General features: G+C 36.9%; 2 protein-coding genes across 3 annotated transcripts; one reads left to right on the top strand and one right to left on the bottom strand.

The window, feature by feature from the left end:
- Positions 1 to 1,155: 1,155 nt before the first annotated feature.
- Positions 1,156 to 4,142, bottom strand: LOC147412240 (pollen receptor-like kinase 3). The gene is made up of 2 exons (XM_086458061.1): positions 2,738 to 4,142; positions 1,156 to 2,412 (listed from the first exon to the last, which is right to left on the bottom strand). The coding sequence occupies exons 1-2, from the start codon at positions 4,050 to 4,052 to the stop codon at positions 1,715 to 1,717; spliced, it is 2,013 nt and encodes a 670-aa protein (XP_086314187.1). The 5' UTR covers positions 4,053 to 4,142; the 3' UTR covers positions 1,156 to 1,714.
- Positions 4,143 to 7,706: 3,564 nt separating this feature from the next.
- On the top strand, positions 7,707 to 20,774 carry LOC147412241 (oligouridylate-binding protein 1-like). Of its 2 annotated transcripts, none has more exons than XM_086458085.1 (12): positions 7,707 to 7,958; positions 9,504 to 9,565; positions 9,943 to 10,045; positions 10,132 to 10,208; positions 10,301 to 10,362; positions 10,449 to 10,536; positions 10,723 to 10,798; positions 10,942 to 10,972; positions 13,159 to 13,278; positions 14,015 to 14,097; positions 14,510 to 14,683; positions 20,290 to 20,774. In XM_086458085.1, exons 1-12 carry the CDS (start codon positions 7,851 to 7,853, stop codon positions 20,593 to 20,595), a joined length of 1,290 nt encoding a protein of 429 aa, XP_086314211.1. In that variant the 5' UTR covers positions 7,707 to 7,850; the 3' UTR covers positions 20,596 to 20,774. The 2 variants fall into 2 exon arrangements, with proteins under 2 accessions (XP_086314211.1, XP_086314202.1); XM_086458076.1 differs by having other exon boundaries at positions 7,709 to 7,958; positions 14,012 to 14,097.
- The last annotated feature ends 391 nt before the right edge of the window (positions 20,775 to 21,165 follow it).

Consider the following 21,165-nt stretch of genomic DNA (forward strand, 5'->3'; position numbering starts at 1 on the left):
TTAATTATTCTCCAAAACAGAGTGATAGTTTCAACTTTCAAGCACCATGAATTAAGATTATCTGTGTGCAATGTGGTCAAATTTACTTTCATTTCAAAATATTTCACCAATTAACATCAGAGAAGATTCATTCTAAATCGAAGACTTTTAATTAATCTATCGACACCTTTCACCATTCTTATCAAGTTTAAGAGAAAGTGAAGGAATACTTGCTTACAAACCAAAAAGATGATGTTAGAACTTAGAAGCACTTCCATCCCATGTGTACAATTGAAGAACCAGACTCCAGTTAATGCTATCTAAAGCCATATCTTCCATTAAAGCAGGTGTCTTCAAACCTGTTCCCAATATCTCAACCGGTGTCCTTTTTTGTCCTTCCTCTCGACTTGTATAGCCTTCAACTTGCACCAATACCAACATTTAAATCATCACAGCTGGTCTGAAAACCCAAATGCTCCTCTTGAGCACAGTACTTAAACTCTGACTTTAAAGTTTGCCGCATCTAACCCATTGAAAGGAGCCCTGGTTTGTTTTGTATACCTGACGGTACTCTTATGAAACCTTCACTACTTCATGAAGTTTCTATAATCTGCAAGGTGATTATCATTTGATGGATCCCTCCTAAGGAATCTCTGCTGCCAAAACAAGGGATGGCAACCACAACATAGCATCGTTCTAAACAAACAGAAAACTTAGATATTATTGTTTGAACTGTAAAATGCAAATTGGAATGTGATCGTTTTTGCTAAGCAACTATAAGATCTCAATTTAGATGTTGTTCTAGACATATTTTTGGATGGTGGACAGGACTCATGTCATCGTGACCTCGAATAGAATAATTGATGTAAGGCATTGTTATTGATCACAACGGACTTTAGAATTACCAAAACCCGGACTGAAGATGACTACTCCTATCTTCTATTCATTTCAATTCCAATGTATAAGATTATAATAAGACAATTGCCGTAAACCAAAAATATTTCTTCTTCTATATCATGAATTGGAAGTCTGATCGAGAATACTGTAAGTGACCTCAAATGGAAAAAAATAAAAGATATTAAATATGACCTTTGTAAGGAATAAGAGAATGTGGTATCGTTTTGATTAAAAAGTTCAGTTATGAATCATTTGGAAATTTTCCAACATGAAAAGAAGTAGAGAAAAAACAAAGAAAATACATTACAGAAGTGAGAAAACTACATTAATTGCTTGTAGAGGACATAGAGAGGCGAAATTATGGAGCCCGCCCAAGGAAAAGTTACAATCAGAACCTTTTCTTTTTTAAATAGATAGAAAATGTCCCAAGCAATGGACAAATCAATAGGCAACTTGATACCACTCCTACCTTCACCAACTGACCAATATATAACCCTCATTCTCTGATAAAGATGTGATCGCGCTTCCGTAAATGACCATAATACCCAAAGTGGTTTTTTGTGGACTGAAGTTCCCCATTTGCATTGCTTCTTTTCATTTTTAATTTTCCTTTAACCTGCATTTAGAGTGCAATGCGTATGTATTTGACCTGTGAATCTAAATCGATAGCTTAAGATGCTTGGTTCATAGCAGCATAAAGCACAAGGCTTCATCCTGATAATTTAAGGGCATTTTTTTTTTCATTGCAAAGGATGGAAGAGAGGGTCATTACTCATTTCCATTTTGTAATTTACAAGAGGGAAAAAGAAGATTTTTTCTTATAAAAATTCCACATGCCTCACCCAGATCGTCTTGCAGAGTGCTCACCATGGACCTCTAGCACATTAAATGCATGAGAAGGTGAAGATGAAAACTCGTCTTCTCTTACTGATTGTGACAATTGGATTTCACTACTCTCTTGCAATCCTTCTACTTGTATCTCCTCTATCCTCCTAATGGCTTCTCTCATATCGAGTCGCTGGTCAGGATTTTGCTCAACACAAGCCGCACCAATATGAAGGACCCGCTCCATCGAACCAAGTGAATTTCTAGAGTTTGCGATCTCTGGATCAAGTAACTCAATTTCTCTGTTCTCAGAAATTGCTGATAGGAACCATTGCACGATATCAGTCCCACCGGTGCCGTTGTTGACATATTGAGAAGGGAATTTCCCTGTGAGGATCTCGAGAATGACGATTCCGAGGCAGTACACATCACATTTTGGAGAAACATGGCTGCATTGTACAGATTCAGGGGCTTTGTAAGCAAACAAGGCTTGGGCTGCTTGGTTGGTGTTCACCACTGAGACAAACCCATAGTCCACAAGTAGTGGTTCATAATCGAGGCCGAGAAGAACATTGCTGGACTTGAGATTTCCATGTGGAAGATTGTAGGAAGCAAGTTCTGTATGGAGAAAACCCATTCCACGAGCGATTCCTTGAATGATCTTTAGACGGGTAGGCCAGTTTAGCTCGGCATGGAAAGCTCCTCGATCACCTTATAAAGATAATGTTATCCATAGGTCATCAGGCTTCAGTTAAACAAAACAAAAAAATACAAGTTTATTACAAGATAAGGGCAACAGAATCAGTGGCAACATGAATATTGGTATTCTAATAAGATTTGTATTTGACACACTAGATCATCTTATCATGAAAATTGGAATAAAACAAAGTTAGATTCAGAGTTTATTAATTTAGGAATTTATATATATTCTTCATACATCATATTGTGGTTCTTGTAATTAAGATCCAAATCAAATAATCATTTTCTTATAAAAGTAGGAGATGGTTTATTGGTGACGAAAATGATTATATCATACCATGCAAGAGATATAACAAGCTGCCCTTAGGAGCGTATTCCGAGACTAACAACTTCTCCTCTTTCCGATAATGGTAAGCCAATGGTGTCAAGATATTCCGATGTCGTAATCTTCCAAATCTCCTCATCTCTGCATCAAACCCATCTTTACTGACCCTATTCATCTCCTTCATTCTCTTCACCACCACTGCAACACCACTTGTCATCACCGCTTTATACGCTGAACCCAAACTACCATTCCCCAATACCTCAGCTGCCGCTTGCATCAAATCTGGCAATCCAAATACACCTTTCTCATCGTTCACCACCACCAGATCACCCATTCCATTTCCCTTACCATTTTGTGACCCCTTTCGGCTTGAGTCTGCTCCCCTTCGGCTTGTGTCTGCTGCCTTTCGGTTTGAACCCGATGATGACACATGCATCTGCACGGGTTCATCAAGGTTCTCCCTCCCAAGCACGTCGAAGTCCTCCTTTCTCCGCTTCAAAACTACAATTGCTGCAATCACTAGCACAATAAGCACCAAAATCAAAAACAGCATCGATGCCACTGCTTTCGTGATTTCTGGAACATGATGACTTGGTTGAGCTGTTTCTGTGCTCCCTCTTATTGTTGGCGTTGGTCCCTCAGCTATCACATTACACTCCTTACCCAATTGTGTCCCACAAAGCCCGATATTTCCCATGAAAGAACTCTCATTGAATTTTGATAAACCAAGTGGAATTTCACCTTCCAATTTATTGTTCGACAAGTTGAGGGAAACCAATGTAGATTGTTCTATTGGAGGAATCTTCGCTGAAAATTGGTTGTTCTCCAAATGTAGCTCCATGAGATGTGAAATCTTCGACAATGATGTAGGAATTGCTCCCATAAATTCATTATTGGATAGCCACACCTTCTTTAGAGATTCCATTTTCAAGAAATAATCCGAAGGTATTTCACCCAAAAACTTATTCCCCGACAAATAGATGGCCTTAAGAGCTCCAAGGCGATTGAATTCTGGAATTGGTCCTGAGAAAGAGTTGTTCATGAAACTAAGACTACGGAGCCCAGTGATTCCGATGAGAGCATCGACATCAATCTCCCCTGAGAGACCCATTTGTTCAAGTCGGAGACCCATGATGATGCCTTTAAAACAGATGACACCAACCCATGGGATTGTGCAAGGCGAAGAATCTGAGTTCCATGATTCAAGGCCATCGACATTGGTGAACGATTTCTTGAGTTTTAAGAGAGCGTCGGAATCCGACACTGCTAATGCCAGAGGAGAAAGAAGAAAGAAGATAATAGATGGCCGGAGAAGAACAGAGACCATTGCTTAACCAGAAATCTGACACCTCCCGGAAGGGAATGGTCAGCTGTTCCAAGGGGTCGAATTCTTCGATTTTTTTAATTTTTTAATTTTTTTTTTAATTTTTTAATTTTTAATTTTTTAATTTTTTAATTTTTTTTTATGATAGGATATGGTGTCTGTCTTGGTGTTGGTGGAAGTGGAATAAGGAGAGAATCTATCTAATAATAGAAGGGAGTTACCGTTGACCAAGTCAGCGAGGAAAAACGGTTATATACGGTTGATGAAGTTAATAGAAGACGTGAATCCTCCTAATTTAACGGAAATAAACTAATCGGAATGACCTTTGAAATGACCAAAAGAACCCTTTCTTCAATGTCGTCTAATCATAGTCCTAGTAAATAAATGGCATTATATTCAACTTGAGGGGCATTTCAGGTCAACTCAATACAGATTGCTAACATTGTCTCACATTGGGAATGCTCTAATGTCCAAGGAAACAGATTAAGATTGATTGAAAAATACAGGATTCCTAGGGATCGGTTGATGTCTTTCACCAGTCCATCTATGTTTAAGAAATGTTTCTATATGAGACTTTCAAAAGGCCGTCTGAGGCAATCTGCTTCATGCGTTCATTAGAAAATGGAAAATTGCTAAACTGACTTCGTTCGACACTGCAATGATGTGGCAATGTTGGGAGAATCATAGTTTTTTTCCTCGAGATACAAGAAAAAAAAGAATTTACTGTAGCAATTAATTCCGAAAATGGTAAATTTACTGTTTTCGGAATTAATATTTTTTACCAAAACGGTAAAAACAGTAAAATATATATTTTTTATACCGAAAATACCCTTTTTTTGTTTTACATATATATTTACAATTTTAACCTTAAAAAAATGAAAAATTCAACTAAAAAGATTCACTCTCTTTCGGTAATCCAACAATCATATGTATTTATAATTTTTTTTTACCGAAATCAATTTTATTTTTGTAATTTTAGTAAAAAAATAAAAAGGGCATTTTCGGTTTTAAAAAATTACATTTTATGTTTTTACCGTTTTGGTAAAAAAAATTAATTCCGAAAAACGGTAAATTTACCGTTTTCGGAATTAATTGCTATAGTGAACCGTTTTGGTAAATAAATGAAAAGTTGTGCATGTTTTGGTAAATCTGCCAAAAAAAAATCTATGGTTCTCTCAACACTGTCACATCAAACTGAAGGAAGTCAGTTTAGAAGGACTCTTCAAAACTCCATCAAATTTAACTAGCATTTCCTTCAAATCCCACGCCCATGGAGAGCTCCTGATTCATACCAGCTTGCCTAGTATGTGTGGTTTGTGGGGATTAAAAATCGGCAGTTTACCAAAACATGCACAACTTTTCATTTATTTATCAAAACGGTACACTATTCAAAATATTTCCGAAAACGGTAATTTTACCGTTTTCGGAATTAATTTTTTTTACCAAAACGGTAAAAACAGTAAAATGTATTTTTTTTATACCGAAAATACCCTTTTTATTTTTTGACTAAAATTACGAAAATAAAATTGATTTCGGTAAAAAAAAAATTGTAAATACATATGATTGTTGGATTACCGAAAGAGAGTGAATTTTTTTAGTTGGATTTTCATTTTTTTAAGGTTAAAATTATAAATACATATGTAAAACAAAAAAGGGTATTTTCGGTATAAAAAATATATATTTTACTGTTTTACCGTTTTGGTAAAAAATTAATTCCGAAAACGGTAAAATTATCATTTTCGAAAATATTTTGAATAGTGTACCGTTTTGGTAAATAATTTCAAAACCTCTACCATTTTGGTAAATTATTCTTAAAAATCTAACAAACAAACAAACAAAACTAGTTTGTGTATCTTCAGCTCTTGATAAAGTAAACCAGATTAAAGAAGTAGGAACTACCTAAGATAGAATAAGGGACTATGGACGAATAGTTTAGATAATTAAGGAATTAACATCCACCTCCAAGTATACAATTAGATGAATAAAAAGTCTCAAATTAAAGTTCATACATAAAGGGGAGATACCAACCTGAAATGGCATTTGAAATGTGTTTCATGGAAAATGATGTTCCCACCTCATTTAAAATTCAACCTTGGATGCATTTGGTTTTTTTATTCAATTTATTAGGAAAATGAATTTTCGGTCTATCGACCCATCTCCACCTTTCTCTCTCTCTCTCTCTCTCTCTCTACATCCTCCCACCTTTTGGCTTTTTTTTTTTTTTTTTCTTTATGGAATCATAATTAGAACTCATTTTTTCTAAAGTGTCCATTTCTCTCAATAATTTTCCTTGAGAATTTGAACCCTTAAAAAAGAAATTTCTTGCAATATGTAAGAGAATATGATGTATGAGATACATTGTATCAATGTCAATGTATCTCATAATAAAAGAAAGGTTAAAGTTGTGATTGAAAATAAAATATTTAGCAATATATATTAAGATATTCTAAGTTTAATCCCACATCAAACACTCATTGCCTTGTTGCTCTTGTTATAAGTTCTTGGGCCTCTTCACTTATTGCCAATTGGTTTTGAGTAGGACCCTTAGATTTATCATGGTATCAAAGTAGACATTTCTCTCCTCAAAACCACCCAGTTCATATCACCATGTGTTTTGGCTTAGTCTGGCCCACACGTGCGGAGGCATGTTGAGTTTAGTCCCACATCGAACACTCATTGCCTTGTCCCTCTCTTTATAAGTTCCCAGGCCTCTCTACTCATAGTCAGTCGAATATTGATTAAAAATCAATAAAAGGTAATTTGAAGCTCAAATCAAGCAATTAATGCCTCGAGTAGATTCAAACTCTAAACAAATCAATCGATCAGTTAGCATCTTGAGCAACTTCAAAATCAAACAAATCAATTAGTGCCCCAATGTCCAAATCGTTCAATTAGCCCACCAACTTTAGTATCAAATAAAGTAGCTTAAGGCAATATTCTTTAAATTACACATTTTTTAGTTAACAACCAAAACATGATATATAGGTAATAATCAGTACTCCAAACTTTGAGATATCCTGCACTTCCATAATAATGAAATATCCTAAATACCCATGCTCTTACTATAAATAGTAATAATAAAAGTACCATTGAATTTTCCCCAAAACCCAATCTTCAATCATGTTTTTTGTGGACGAGTTTGCCATTAATTACCGGCAAGGATTTGGCAAGTTGCTTGATTTTCTATATTACTTCATTCTTCAAGTCAGTTGTCTTTTTTTATTTAATCCTAAATGACTTTGCCAATTAACTTATAAGGGTTATCGATTGATTTTGAGTGGAAAAAATCAGGAATTACCGAGATGATGGATTTTTTTTATTTGGAAAACCAAGGTAGTACAGTAATAAGTTGAAGATAAGGGTAATTATGTCGTTTTCAATAGGTCTCTTATAGGAGACCATGGTGAAGGAAATATGTCAGCAGTTTGCATACAAAGGGGTATCTCAAATATTCACCAAAATATCGTGGGACGTTTAACTTTCCCTCCAAAATATCGTCGAACTTATCAGAAAAAAGCAAGCGAGAAATCGCAAAAGAAAATAACTCTTTCTGGAATCTGCATCACACCTCAGCTTCAAAAATATTTCTATAAATACGCCCATCCGACCCAAGGCTTTCTTTTTCCCTTTTTTAGGCATTTTCGTTTCTCTCTCTCTTCGTTTCTTTTCCTTTTTTCCCTCCCTCATCTTCGAGGGTTTTTTCTCTCTCTCATTTTTTTTTCTTCGCCCCTGAAACCCTAACCCTATTCTGCATCTTAATCTTCTTCGATTCACTTCGATTTCGAGTAGATTTTGAACAAAATGCAGCAGCAGAGGATGAAGCAGCAACAGCAGGCTTTGATGCAACAAGCTCTCCTTCAGCAACAACAGCAATCTCTCTATCACCCCGGCCTCTTAGCTCCTCCTCAGGTACTCTATATTTCGTTTGTTCTTCATTTTGTCGGATCCATCTAGTCTTATTGAATACCTTTCAATTGCTTGTTTTATGGATTTGGTTTCTTAGTTTATTCTTTCATTTCTTTATTGACGATTTTCTTTTGCGTTTGGTTGTTTAAAATACGAGGGTTTTGATTTTGGATACCTTTTGTTTCGTGATACATTTTTCAGCACATCTCAACATGAGATTGAAAGCGTTGGGGGAATTATTTACTTCTACTTGAAAAAAAAAATTCATTCTTTTTTAGAGTCTTCATTCGAGTCTTTTTGTTTCTCGATTCTGTTGGGTGGGTATTTTGTCGAATCTTTTTAGGAGATCTAGAACTGGTTAAACGTTTTTTATTTTTTTTTTTATTTTTTTCATTTTTCTTATTTTGTCCTATATTTGAATCAAAAGGATTTATACTTGTTTTACAATTAATGTTTTTTCTTGGTTTGGAATTATTCAAGTGGACAACTAAGTTTGAGAAATATTGAGTACTACCTGGATTCAGTTCACGTTCTCACCTAGCATTCTACTTCTCACCCTCTGTATAGAAGGCCCAAATTTGAAGTGAGCCTTCATCCCTTCTAACAGTAGTGAATGCTCTTTTGAGGGTTTTGGTCAATTTGGGAGTTTCTTCCGAAATTTTTCATCATCATTACAATCAAAGCCTTAGTCCAAAAATTTGTGACAGCTGAATGCATTTGGTTTCTCTGTTGAATTTTGTCTAAAGCTACGTCTTTTTCTAATTCTTTTCTCAATCCACTTTCTCTTGATCTTCCTTTCATTCTTTTAGAAACTTCAACTTGACTTACCCTCATACCATCTCAATCAACTTTCCTTAACTTATTACCTATTGGGTTGCTCCTACGTATTCTCACATCCGTTCACTTCTAATATTATATTTTCTATTTTTTTCTCATGTCCATCTTAGCATCATCCACATCTTTTCTATCCTCAATCCACACGTGAAGTTTCTTGATTGCCCAAAATTCAGCTTCATAGCATAGTTGGTCTTATTGTTGTCTTACCAAGTTTTCCTGTTAGTTTGGTTACGATGCGTCGGTTGCATAGTATTTTGGAAGCACACCTCCACATGAACCATATATGGAGAATGTCCTTCACAATCTCTCCAAATTTATGGATAATGAAACTAAGGTATCAAAAATACTCTTTTTGAGGCATTTCATAAGCGTAGCTATCAACTTTTACTGATCATTGCTCCTCACTCCCTTCCTGTCATTAACAAAGTTATACTGCAAATGCTTTGTCTTGGTTCCTTTGGATTGACTCTCCTATTTTAGATCATCCAAAAAGAGTGCAATTTTTTGGGTGGGTACAATTATACCTTGCAGCTGATTTTTGGTGTAGTAAATTGTCTAGATGGGTGGTCCATGTGATACTTTGTCTTGGTTGTGCTGGATTACCACTATAGTATTTTTTTTTTCTTTTGAGATCACTGAAGTGGGTAGATTCTCATAATTTTGGGGCCATTTTTTTCACCTTTTTTGTTTTTCCACATTTTTATTTTGCAGATAGAGCCGATCCCAAGCGGAAATCTGCCTCCTGGTTTTGATTCGAGTACATGCCGCAGTGTGTGAGTGTTAGGGGGATGTTTTTGTTTTTGTTTTCTTTTTCTTTTTTATTTTGTTTATGCTTTCATCCTTGGATGCTTATGCATCATACATGTAGTATTTGTTCTTCTTATCTTGTGAAAATTTTGGAACTTTCTCGATTAAACACTTTTGGCTTAGCCTATTTTATTAGATCTTTTCAGTTTTGTTTTTGACTTTTCTATTCTGATTCATGCTTTTATTTTTATCTGTTTTTTATTTTTAATTATTCATGAAGAGTAGCAGTATTCCATTTTGCTATTTGGGGTTTCTTTCATCTTTAATTTAGTTTTAACTTCTACTTATATAAAAAAAAAATAGTTTTAGCTTCATATCCTTTTTTATTTGCGTGAAAATGCAGATATGTGGGTAACATTCATACTCAGGTTACAGATCCACTTCTTCAAGAGGTTTTCTCTAGTACTGGTCCCCTCGAAGGATGCAAGCTCATTAAGAAGGAGAAGGTCAGTTTTTCAACATGTGCTAGCTAGTTTATTTAGCCCTTGAATCTGGTATTTATCATCATCTTTATCAACTATCCTCTATGCAGTCTTCCTATGGCTTTGTTGACTACTTCGATCGCAGATCAGCTGCACTTGCTATTTTGACTCTTAATGGGAGGCACCTGTATGTGAAGTCCTGTTCGATTTTCATTTGCTTGTATTATCCCCCCCCCTCTCCTCTCACGTTTATCTTATATTTTACCATTTAATTTACAGGTTTGGCCAGCCTATTAAAGTTAATTGGGCGTATGCTAGCAGTCAGAGGGAGGACACATCAGGTTCTGTTTTTTTTTTTGCCCCAAATTGATTTCTGCATGTACTGTGTGTGATATGATTGTAAATGACCTGATACCTTGCTATGCAGGTCATTTCAACATCTTTGTTGGTGATCTTAGCCCTGAGGTTACAGATGCTACCTTATTTGCGTGCTTCTCTGTTTATCCTACTTGTTCGTAAGTTACATGCCACCCTACTGTTTTCTCTTTTCCTTCATGGAATTTTCTTTGATATCCTCGAACTTTGGGAATACATTATTTGAAAGTACTCTACTATGATTCCATGATTGTTTATATTTTGACACAATATTCAGTTAGTATTTGGTAGTAAATTGTAGATGTTGACCTTTGTGGTGATTACAGAGATGCAAGGGTGATGTGGGATCAAAAGACTGGGCGTTCAAGAGGGTTTGGGTTTGTTTCTTTTAGGAATCAACAGGTGATTCAAATGCCATTTATTTTGTTTCCTCTAGCAGTGGATAGATCTCTCTCTCTCTCTCTCTCTGATAGGTGGCTAGGGTTTTCTTTACGTACTAGTACTAGTTCCTATCATGATCGGGCCATTCTGGTGTTTTTTCTCAGGAAGCTCAAAGTGCAATAAATGATTTAACTGGTAAGGGAAACTACATTGCTTAGCTCCAGTATCATTTTATTTTTCAATTTCAACCATCTTAATGGACATTATTTTTATTGTCTAGAGTATTTATGGTATTAGAAACTGCTTGCATAAAAAACTGGCCAGACTCTTTCAGGTGCTCAGAGTCTGATATACTTAACTTGATCTTAGGGTTAAAAAAATAGGGGCATGCTAATATCTTATTTCTATTTATTATATTATTTCGGTCTGCATGATGATCACCTAGAGTAATTTAAACCAATACCTTTGAAGGTATGTTGCAAGGTAGAAATCTTCAGTTGGTGGGTTCCAACCTCACACATCAACTAAGTAGACTTATGTGTTATTCTTTCATTCCAGAGGTGGTTGGACTTGCATAAAATATTCCGAATTGAGTTGAATTTATTTTGTAGTCCATGATTTGTAGGTGGATAAAAACCCATTAATTAAGTCCAATGACGCTTTTGTTTTTAAGTGGTAGTCCCCCCCCAAAATTCCCCAAGGGAATGCAATAGGAAGAAAAGACCAAATGATCTGTCCATGAGGTGGGTAAATTTTCTTCCCAACTACTAAAAATTTCCAGCATACTTTGGAGTTTGGTTGGTTTTCTTGACTATCTCGCTTGTATGCTTTATCTTCTGGGAATTCTCTTTACCTACCTCAATAACAAGAAGTTCCAGCATGCTCCTGGGAAATGGAGTCAAGTACTCCAAACCTGCTTTGTGGGATTCCATTGTGCCTATTTTCCAGATAGATTGGGATATTTATTAAAAAGAAAAAGAAGTGAGGCGGTCGAGAGACCTATATACAACAAGAAAAAATAGAAAAACTTCTAACTATGCATCAAATCCCATCTAAAAAGGAAATCTTAAAAAACACACCCGTAAACTTTGGATAAACCATTAGCCCAAAAACATGTTACTCACATGTTGACTATAATTTCATGCAACGAATGCTCCTTCCCTTTAAAATTCTTATATTATTTTCTTTTCAAATACTCCAATGAACAACAAAGGTCATAATAGACTGTAAAATCCTTTTTTGTTGCAACATTGCATTAGTTTTCCAACTATGAAAAAGTGATAACGGAATTGGGAAAAACCATGAGACATGAAATAGAGAAAGTGAGCCCATATATCTCTTACAAAGAGAATAAATAAATAGATGGTTAATTGGCTCTCCACTCTTTTTGCATAAACGACAAAAGTTCACTGAGATAATATTCCTTGTCATGACATTATCAATGGTTAAAATTTTGTTCTATGAAGCTAACAAAATGAAAAAGGGTACCTTTGAGAGAACGATTGGATCCCAAACAGCCTTTTGCTAGGAAGGTTGAGGAGTATGTTTGCACAAGAAATTCTTAGAAAGACCTAATGCTAAATTTTCCATTTGAATTCACCATTCACACCCTCTGGTCCTCTATAGGAGACATGGGAACAAGAGAGACTGTATTGATGAGAGATACCACTGTTTGAAACTGCCAATCATTGAAATTCCTTCCGAAACCCAGATCCCAAGGAAATTCTTTCTAGTCCAAATTTTAACATTTGAAATAAGATTAAAAGTCGTTTCTTTGTGATGCATTGCTTTAGTTTTCTAACTTGAAAAAGAGTACAGACTAGGAAAAACACACGAGATATGAAATAGAGAAAGAATGGGAGCTCAAATTTCTCTTACAGAGGGACAATGTCAAAGATTGACTTGCCTCGATTTGCATAATCGACAAAAGTTCACTTAGATGATACTCCTTGCTGTGACATTATTGATGGTTAGATTTTTGTTCAATGAGGTGTACCAAATGAAAAATGTTACTTTTGAAGGAGCAACAGCCTTTGTTAGGAAGGATAGGGATGATGTTGGCACAAGAAATTCATAGAATGTCCTAATGCAGGATTTTCCATTCAACAAGCCATCCACTCTCTGGTCCTCCTCTGTAGGAGTCAAGGGAAGGAGAGAGATTGTGTTGATGAGAGATTCTTCTGTTTGAAACTCTGAGTCATTGAAATCCTTAGGAAATCAAAATCCCAATAACACTCTTCCCCAGTCCAAATTCTGACATTTGAAATAGGCAAATCCTGTATTAATCAACCAATGCTATGGGTGTAGTATTGTTTTTCCTTTTTAATTCAAATTTATTTATTTGATTATATTTTGACCATTGTTCTGATTTGATTTGGCAGGAAAGTGGCTTGGGAGTAGACAGATACGGTGTAACTGGGCAACAAAAGGTGCTGGTTCCAATGATGATAAGCAAAATTCGGATTCCAAAAGCGTGGTAGAGCTTACTAGCGGTACATCAGGTATGTGCAGTTATACAAATGAAAGTGGAAGGGTCACTAAACATGCAAGGATAGGGAAAAAAAAGGGGTAGATCTCCTCAGAACGTTGCTTAATTATGCCTCTTTCCCGACACGAATGGCATCTAGCAATATGGGTTATTATTTTCAAATAATTGATGGTTTTATGTTAAAAGCATCATTTTGTTTTTAACTTGTGGCCAGGATGTGTGACATTTTGTAGTCTCAATTGTAGTTATTAATCTGTTGTATTATTAGCTTATAATTTGTGAATTTTACGTTTTTACATAATTTTTCTTTTCAAAATACAGAAAATGCATGTCTGGGCCTGCACATATTATACCTGTACTATTCAGAAACAAATTTTTATGTAAAATATTTGCAATCAACATTAAAATTCATAAAGGCCTACCCATATTATACACGACACCTACCATCCAGAAACAATATTTTATATAAAATATTTTTGAACAAGAAAAACATTAAAATATTAACTTTAATGAATGCAAATTGATTTGTGAAAATTGCAGATTGTTAAGTTGGTAAGGTTTGTGACTGTTGATATGCCACAACCTTGGTTCAAACCCCGCCTTCATCTGCTAACTACTGACCACTAACCTGCTTGGCTATCATAGGAAAATAAGAACATGGAAGTTGATTTGTTCTCCAACTTTTCCTATGCTGCATTTTTTCCATATACCGAACTGTTAACCGACTCTTCTTCATTCTTGTGCAGAAGATGGTCATGAGACGACAAATGATGATGCACCTGAGAATAACCCCCAATATACCACTGTTTATGTGGGCAACCTTGCTCCTGAGGCAAGAAACTATCTCCCTTATCCACAATGGTTCTTAGTCACCCACGATAAGCAAAAAAAAATTATTGTTATAAAGACGGGTGTTTGATGCTATATCTCCAGTATATAATTATATCTGGGCCCCTTTCATGGAGATAAAGGGAGGGCAGTTGGATCCCACCATATGCAAAAGATTGCAGATTGTGGTTTCAATTCCCTCTTTCCTAGAAGAGGACAGCTGTAATACAACGGTGTCAGTTATTAGTTATTAGTATTTCCTGTTGTCTTGTCTTTAAAAGAAAATGCGTAACATACAGTTTTTACAGTGCATTCAAATGTAGTCTAAATTCTGAAATTTCCGAAGTTCCTCTATATTCTTCAGGCTTTTTCCCCTTATTTTATTGTGAGCCTTATCATGAATAAATAATTTGTAGGTTACCCAGCTTGAGCTCCACCGGTTTTTCCATGTCCTTGGTGCTGGAGTACTTGAAGAAGTTCGAGTGCAACGAGATAAAGGCTTTGGTTTTGTGAGGTATAGTAACCATGCAGAAGCAGCTGTTGCTATTCAGATGGGCAATGCTCACATTCTCTGTGGCAAGCCAATTAAGGTAAGCTTCTTAGATATCATTTACTTTATCACAATTTCATGTAAGAACCCCGGATTAAAATGGGCAATGGCCTTTTTCCTTTTATTACAATGTTTACTTCTATTAGAGAGTGGTGATCCGGTTTTCACGCTCTTATAGATGCTGATATTCTAATACATATTGGGTTGAGGCATACAGGTGGTATACTTACAGGCCTGAGAAGCCAGCTCACAAACTCTGCTGCAGTGATGATTTTGATCTGATTTGAATTTTTCAGTTTGTTGCTGAGTTATATATTTGTATGGTTTGCATCCCATGTGACATCAACCAAAACCATTCAAATTGGTGCTTTGTCACAATTTGTCTTCAAAATGCTAACTGGCTGACACATTTTGGTGTTCGCTACAAGTAAAATAATGCCAACCAAAACCAAGCAAAAAAGAAAAAGAAGAAAAAAACAAATACGAGGGCATAGAACAATGAACAAGGGTTACTTATATTGATGGGCAACTGATATGGATCAATCATAGCCCCTTAAATTTACAATGTGTACTGAGGGGTTAAACAGTCAAGACTAAACCTTGATTTGGTGGAATGGTAATGAAGTAGGTCTCACATGGGAGCTTCTTTAGTTTGTAAGGGGGTTCACATGGGTAGTTTGGGCATTGCAAATAATATTTGGCAGCTGCATTTGTTGGAATATCTAATTATTACTTAAGTTTATTTGTTTCTCCTTTTTGTGCAATAGGGGCAATTTGGCCATTTCAATTAAGTTCTTGGGAAGAAATAGTGTTGGAGTTGGACTATGGGGCACTAAAATTCTTATTTCTTCCAGAATTTAAATCCGTTACTTAAAGAACTTTAATATTTCTTTAACTCTTATCTTTGGAACCCTAATCCTAAACCTTATATTCCTTTAAGGCCTCAGCTTGGTTTTTTTTTTTTTGAAAAGTGTAATATATTGATAAAGGAAAACAAATACAAGAAAACCCAAATACAAGGAGGCCGAGGAGGCCTCACAAAGGACAAGAAGAAGAAAAAGAAGAAAAAATAAAAAAAACATCTCTAATTACAAAGGTCATTCCATCTAAAGACAAAATCATCGAAAGAGAATCCTGCAAACTTTTTATACTGTTTTGACCAAAGGTACAAATAGCCCAAAATCTCCAAAAAGCTTGCATGCGATTTTCTAGTCTTGTTATTGAACACCCTGTTGTTTCTCTCGTTCCAAACCCCCCAAGCAATAGCCGAGGGAAGCATAGCCCATAGAAGTCTTTTTCTGGAATTAAAGTCATTACTAGCCCATTCAACTAACAGGGAGGAAAACTTACAAGGAAGGACCCAATATATGCAAAACCGACTAAGAAAATAAGACCAAATAATAGAAGAGAAAGAGCAATGAATTAGAATATGATCCACAGACTCCTCATCCCTCAAACAAAGAGGACAACAATTAGGGGTGATCCAACCTCGAACAATCAAATTATCCAACGTGAGTATCCTACCAAGGGAAGCCAGCCAAACAAAGAAAGAGACTTTAGAGGGAATAGACTTACACCAAACGATGGACCCCAAAAGGGAACGCTCCGCATGAGGATTAAGACTCTCATAGAAGGATTTGACGGAAAATCTCGCATCCTTTGCCCTCTTCCATTCCCACTTATCCTGTTCTTCCTCATTGAGATGAACCGTGTGCAGGAGATCTAGGAAAGATATCAAGTCGTTTAGCTCCCAATCATTAAAATTTCTCCTAAACCCCAAATCCCACGTAGGACTAGACTCATTGCGTATCAGACACTGCTGGATAGAGCAGTTCTTTTTAATAGAACAGGCATATAATGACGAGAATTGAGTAGCCAGAGGGGATGTTCCACACCACCAATCCTCCCAAAATCTAACTCTGTCCCCCGTCCCCGCTTTAAACTTAATACCACTTTCAAAGTCCTCGCTCAATTTAAGAACCCCTTTCCAAATGCTACACCCGTAAGAACCTTTCGCTTCGCCACTATACCAACCTAGCTTTCTCTCCCCGTATTTGGCCTTAATGATCTTTCTCCAAAGTCTCCCCCTCTCCTCCCCAAATCTCCCCAACCATTTACCTAAAAGCGCTCTGTTTGCTAATCTAAGCCCCTTTATTCCCAGCCCCCCGTTCTTCTTGGGCATGCAAAGAACTTTCCACTTGACCAAGTGATACTTCCTCCCACCTCTCTTATCGTTCCATAAGAAATTCCTCATGAGCCTTTCCAATCTAATTTCTACTGACCTCGGAATCGTGAATAGCGAGAGAAAATAAACCGGGATGCTCGACAAAGTGCTTTTAATCAAGGTTACTTTCCCTCCCTTCGACAAATACTTGGACTTCCACGTGCTCAACCTTTTCTCTGCTCTCTCAATCACACCCTCCCAAATTTTGGTACTGTTATAGGGAGCTCCCAATGGTAAACCCAAATATGACGTTGGTAAAATATAGTGCCCGCACCCCAAAATTGCAGCCATCACCTGAATATCATTCACCTCTCCAACTCCGAAAAGTTTGCTTTTATGCAAGTTGATGTGTAAACCTGATATAGCCTCAAAGCAACCTAATAAAACTCGAAGAACCCTCACCTGATCCCTCGAATGCTCCAGGAAAATCAATGTATCATCCGCAAACTGCAGATGAGAGATCAATGGTCCATCCTTCACCCTAAACCCCGTCAACTGATCCAACTCGACCGCTCTTTTAAACAATTTGCCCAGAGCTTCTACTACAATAAGAAACAAGAAAGGGGATAGAGGATCCCCTTGTCTCAATCCTCTCGAACCCCTAAAAAAACCGGCCGGACTCCCATTGACCAGAATCGAGTAAGAAACCGTTGTAATACATTTCATAATCCAACTTATCCACCTAGTACCAAAGCCCATCCTCCCCATCATATATTCCAGAAAATCCCAACTAACATGATCATACGCCTTTTGAAGGTCTACTTTTCCTATCATCCCTTTCTTCTTGTTCTTAATCCTAGAATCGAGGCATTCATTTGCTATCAACACACCATCAAGAATTTGTCTTCCCCTAATGAACGCACTTTGCTCATCCTCAATAAGACTAGGGAGAACTGTTTTCAACCTCGAAGCCAGCACTTTGGATATTATTTTATACACCGAGCTCACCAGGCTAATTGGTTTAAAGTCTCCTAGCTTATCCGCCCTGTTAATCTTAGGGATCAAAGCCACGAAAGTGCTATTAAGACCATAGTCCAAGCACTTCTTCTCTTGCAACTCATTGATAATTTTCATGAAATCTATCGACACTATCTCCCAACAATGTTTATAGAATTCCATAGTAAAACCATTCGGCCCCGGCGCCTTATCTCCACTCATCGAAAGAATGGTTGACTTAACCTCCTCTTCCCCTATCTGTCTTTCCAACCACCCCTTTTCCTCTTGGGTCAATGACTTGAACTCTAGATTTTCTGGTCGCGGTCTTAAGGGTTCCTTTTCCTTATACATATCCTTGTAGAACTCCACCACACCTTTCCTGACTTCCTCCTCTCCTGTCACCATGGTATCTTTGATGTAGAGCTTGTCCAATTGATTACTTCTTCGATGGAAGTTAGCCATCTTGTGAAAGAATTTTGTGTTATTATCCCCTTCCTTCAACCACTTGACCCTCGATTTTTGTCTCCAACTAATCTCCTCCATGAGCGCTACTCTTTGGAACTCTGTTTTCAATTCCATTCTTTTACCTCTTTCATCCATAGATAGATTCCTTTCTTCCTCCCTTTTATCCAGAGATTCAATGTCCATCAATATCTCCTTTTTTTTCACCTCAGTTCTCCCCAATACCTCCCTATTCCACACCTTTAACTTATCTTTCAAAAATTTAAGCTTCTTCTTAAACACACTTCCCTGGTTACCTATCGAGGGACACTCACTCCACCACTTTTTGACAAGATCTAGGAAGTTGGGTTGGACTAGCCACATGTTCTCAAACCTGAACAGAATTGGATATTGTCTAGGGTAAGGCCTCAGCTTGGTATTAGAGCTTAGTGTATACTTGTAGTGATGAAACTTTTAGAAGAATCTTGATTGGTATCTAGCGTGACTAGTTGATATTAAAAATAGTGAAAAATTAGATAGTTTAGAAAGTTGTGTGAACATCTTGGAGACTTGCAACTAGTTGCCCATTGGGAATTTAGTGGATGTTAAAAGGATTTGTTAAACACATTCGTGAGCTTCATGATGAGATGCGTAGGAAGATCACAATCAACAATAAAGGGTTGATTTGCATTGCAGGTTTACTGAATTTTAATATGGTACATAGTGATGGTGCGCATGAGGCTGGAACGATTTCCAAAGCACACTTTCTAGAAGTTACATTTATGTACAGGTGTTATGGGTAGAGGATTTTGTTGACTCATCCAGCTCCCGCCTGAAAAAGAGGAGCAGGTTTGATGCCAGAACGATAGAAGGGGCTGGTCTGCACTCAATGGGCTAAGAAACACTTGAGCCTTAGGTCAGCTTTAGTGCTTAAAAAAGCCGACTTCCATTCCTGCCTGGACCGGTGATTCAACTCTTGCAGACCCTTCGATTCCCGCCCCTACCTCGCTGAAAAGATGAGTACTGGACTGGTGGACCTTGCAAAACAAAACGAGTTCCTCCCTTGTCCGATCCACCATCTCCTCCTCCCCCACCACCGTATCCTTAGCAGTCGAGTAAAGACCTGAACCCGCTGACGGAAGTGATCGATTATCCACTGGTAGGAGAAAATCAGAGCTAATGCCTATGTTATAGAGCTGCCTGAAGACTTGGGTATTAATCCTATATTTAAAGTAGAAGACTTGATCATATACCATTGTCACCATATGATCCTCAAGTTGTAGGACCAGCTTTTCATTTACCATTTGTTCCTAAAATTATGGACTTTGAATCTGTTCTTGATGAAGAGGTTATATCTATTGGGAATAGCAGTTATCAAAAGTGCCTTGTCAAGTGGAGAGATTGATCATTATCAGATTGAAGATGGATCGGTTTTGAAGAGCTCCAATGCCATAATCCAAACTTGTATGAGTGCTATCTTTCTTTTCACTCACCAAGGTTGAGTTCTCTAAAGTCTCAGGATGAGGAGAGATGAGAAAGCTTTGTAGGGTCAGTAAGAAAAATTTTTTAGTGTTTGACTTATTAGGTGTATGTGCTTCGCTGTCATACTTGTTTATGTCCTCTCAAGGATCTTAAGGAAGTTTCTAAGCTTTTGATATTTTTTGGAGGTGAAAGAGCAATTTGTTAAGGAAAAATATGGACATTAGGTAGATGCTATAAATAAACTTGAATCTCTTCTTAGTGTAGGTGATGTCCAAGGTTGGTCCCACTGAATCTGTGGAATACAACTTATCCTTACATTTATGTGAAGAGTTGTAACTATGCCAATCTCTAGACTACATCTATCATCCATAAGATGTGACATCCACCATATATGGGAAGAGGGTGCAAAAAATAGTGTTTGGCTTAGACCTTGGTTTCTTTCTTATTATTATTATTATTATTATTTTGTATATTCTGATATTTACTGTATTTGACAGGTTTTCAGTTTTTATAGTTTAATAGTGATCTTGATGTGAACTGTGGTTTGATTGTGTTATTTACAGTGCTCATGGGGTAGCAAACCGACACCCCCAGGGATGAACTCTACACCTCTGCCCCCTCCTGCTGCTGCTGCTGCATCATTCCCAGGTTTTTCAGCAAATGACCTCTTGGCTTATCAGAGGCAGTTGGCAATGAGCAAGATGGGAGGTGGTTCGCAGGCTGCCCTCATGCACCACCCCCAGGGTCAGCATGCTCTCAAGCAGCCACCACCCCCCATGGGAATGGGCTCAGCTGGAGCAAGCCAGGCAATCTACGACGGTGGTTTCCAGAATGTTGCTGCAGCCCAGCAGCTTATGTACTACCAGTGATAAATGACATCCCCCATAATACCACCATAAACCTTGATTTTCCTTGTGTCAGGTTGGAGTTTGTTTTATACTATTTTCAAAGCTTTCTGATGTTTCTGCTTTTCTCAACCAGTTAGCAATATTTGTACCCCTATGATGTGGTTGCTATTTGTGGATACATGTTGTTTAGTTTTTTTCTTTATTTTTTTTTTTTTTCTTATCTCTCTAGGAAGGAGTGAATATTGTAAGGGAAACTTGGGAGTTGGTAACAAACTATAGTTAGTATATCTTAAAACTTTTCCAAAAAAAAAAAAAAAAATTATATATTCTTCTTTTGTTTTATGATATTTTAGTTCTCATTAGAACTGAAGAAACCATTTGACACTGATTTACCGGATTGTGCTGGGCAGTGTAGAGTCTTCCACATCTTGCTTTCATCATCCACCCCACAATTTTCACAATTCTACTTTTTTCTATTATGCAGCACATTGCCAAGGGATTATGTTTATATTTTTTTATTGGTAGCTTGAACTATTTGTTCTGATAGTGAAGGTGGGTTGACTTATTTCAAGTGCAAATTAGTGAATGTTC

This window comes from Akebia trifoliata, chromosome 1 (genome assembly GCF_017979445.1).
Source record: "Akebia trifoliata isolate Shusen 1 chromosome 1, ASM1797944v1, whole genome shotgun sequence".
Taxonomy (NCBI): Eukaryota; Viridiplantae; Streptophyta; class Magnoliopsida; order Ranunculales; family Lardizabalaceae; genus Akebia; species Akebia trifoliata.

Bases quoted from the DNA above. Each gene is read 5' to 3' on its own strand.
- LOC147412240 (XM_086458061.1), bottom strand. From the start codon at position 4,052: ATGGTCTCTGTTCTTCTCCGGCCATCTATTATCTTCTTTCTTCTTTCT. The intron at 2,413-2,737 runs GTATGATATAAT...TATCTTTATAAG, and splicing joins CTTGTTATATCTCTTGCATG to GTGATCGAGGAGCTTTCCAT.
- LOC147412241 (XM_086458076.1), top strand. From the start codon at position 7,851: ATGCAGCAGCAGAGGATGAAGCAGCAACAGCAGGCTTTGATGCAACAA. The intron at 10,209-10,300 runs GTATGTGAAGTC...TTTAATTTACAG, and splicing joins ACTCTTAATGGGAGGCACCT to GTTTGGCCAGCCTATTAAAG. The intron at 10,973-13,158 runs GTAAGGGAAACT...TTGATTTGGCAG, and splicing joins TGCAATAAATGATTTAACTG to GAAAGTGGCTTGGGAGTAGA.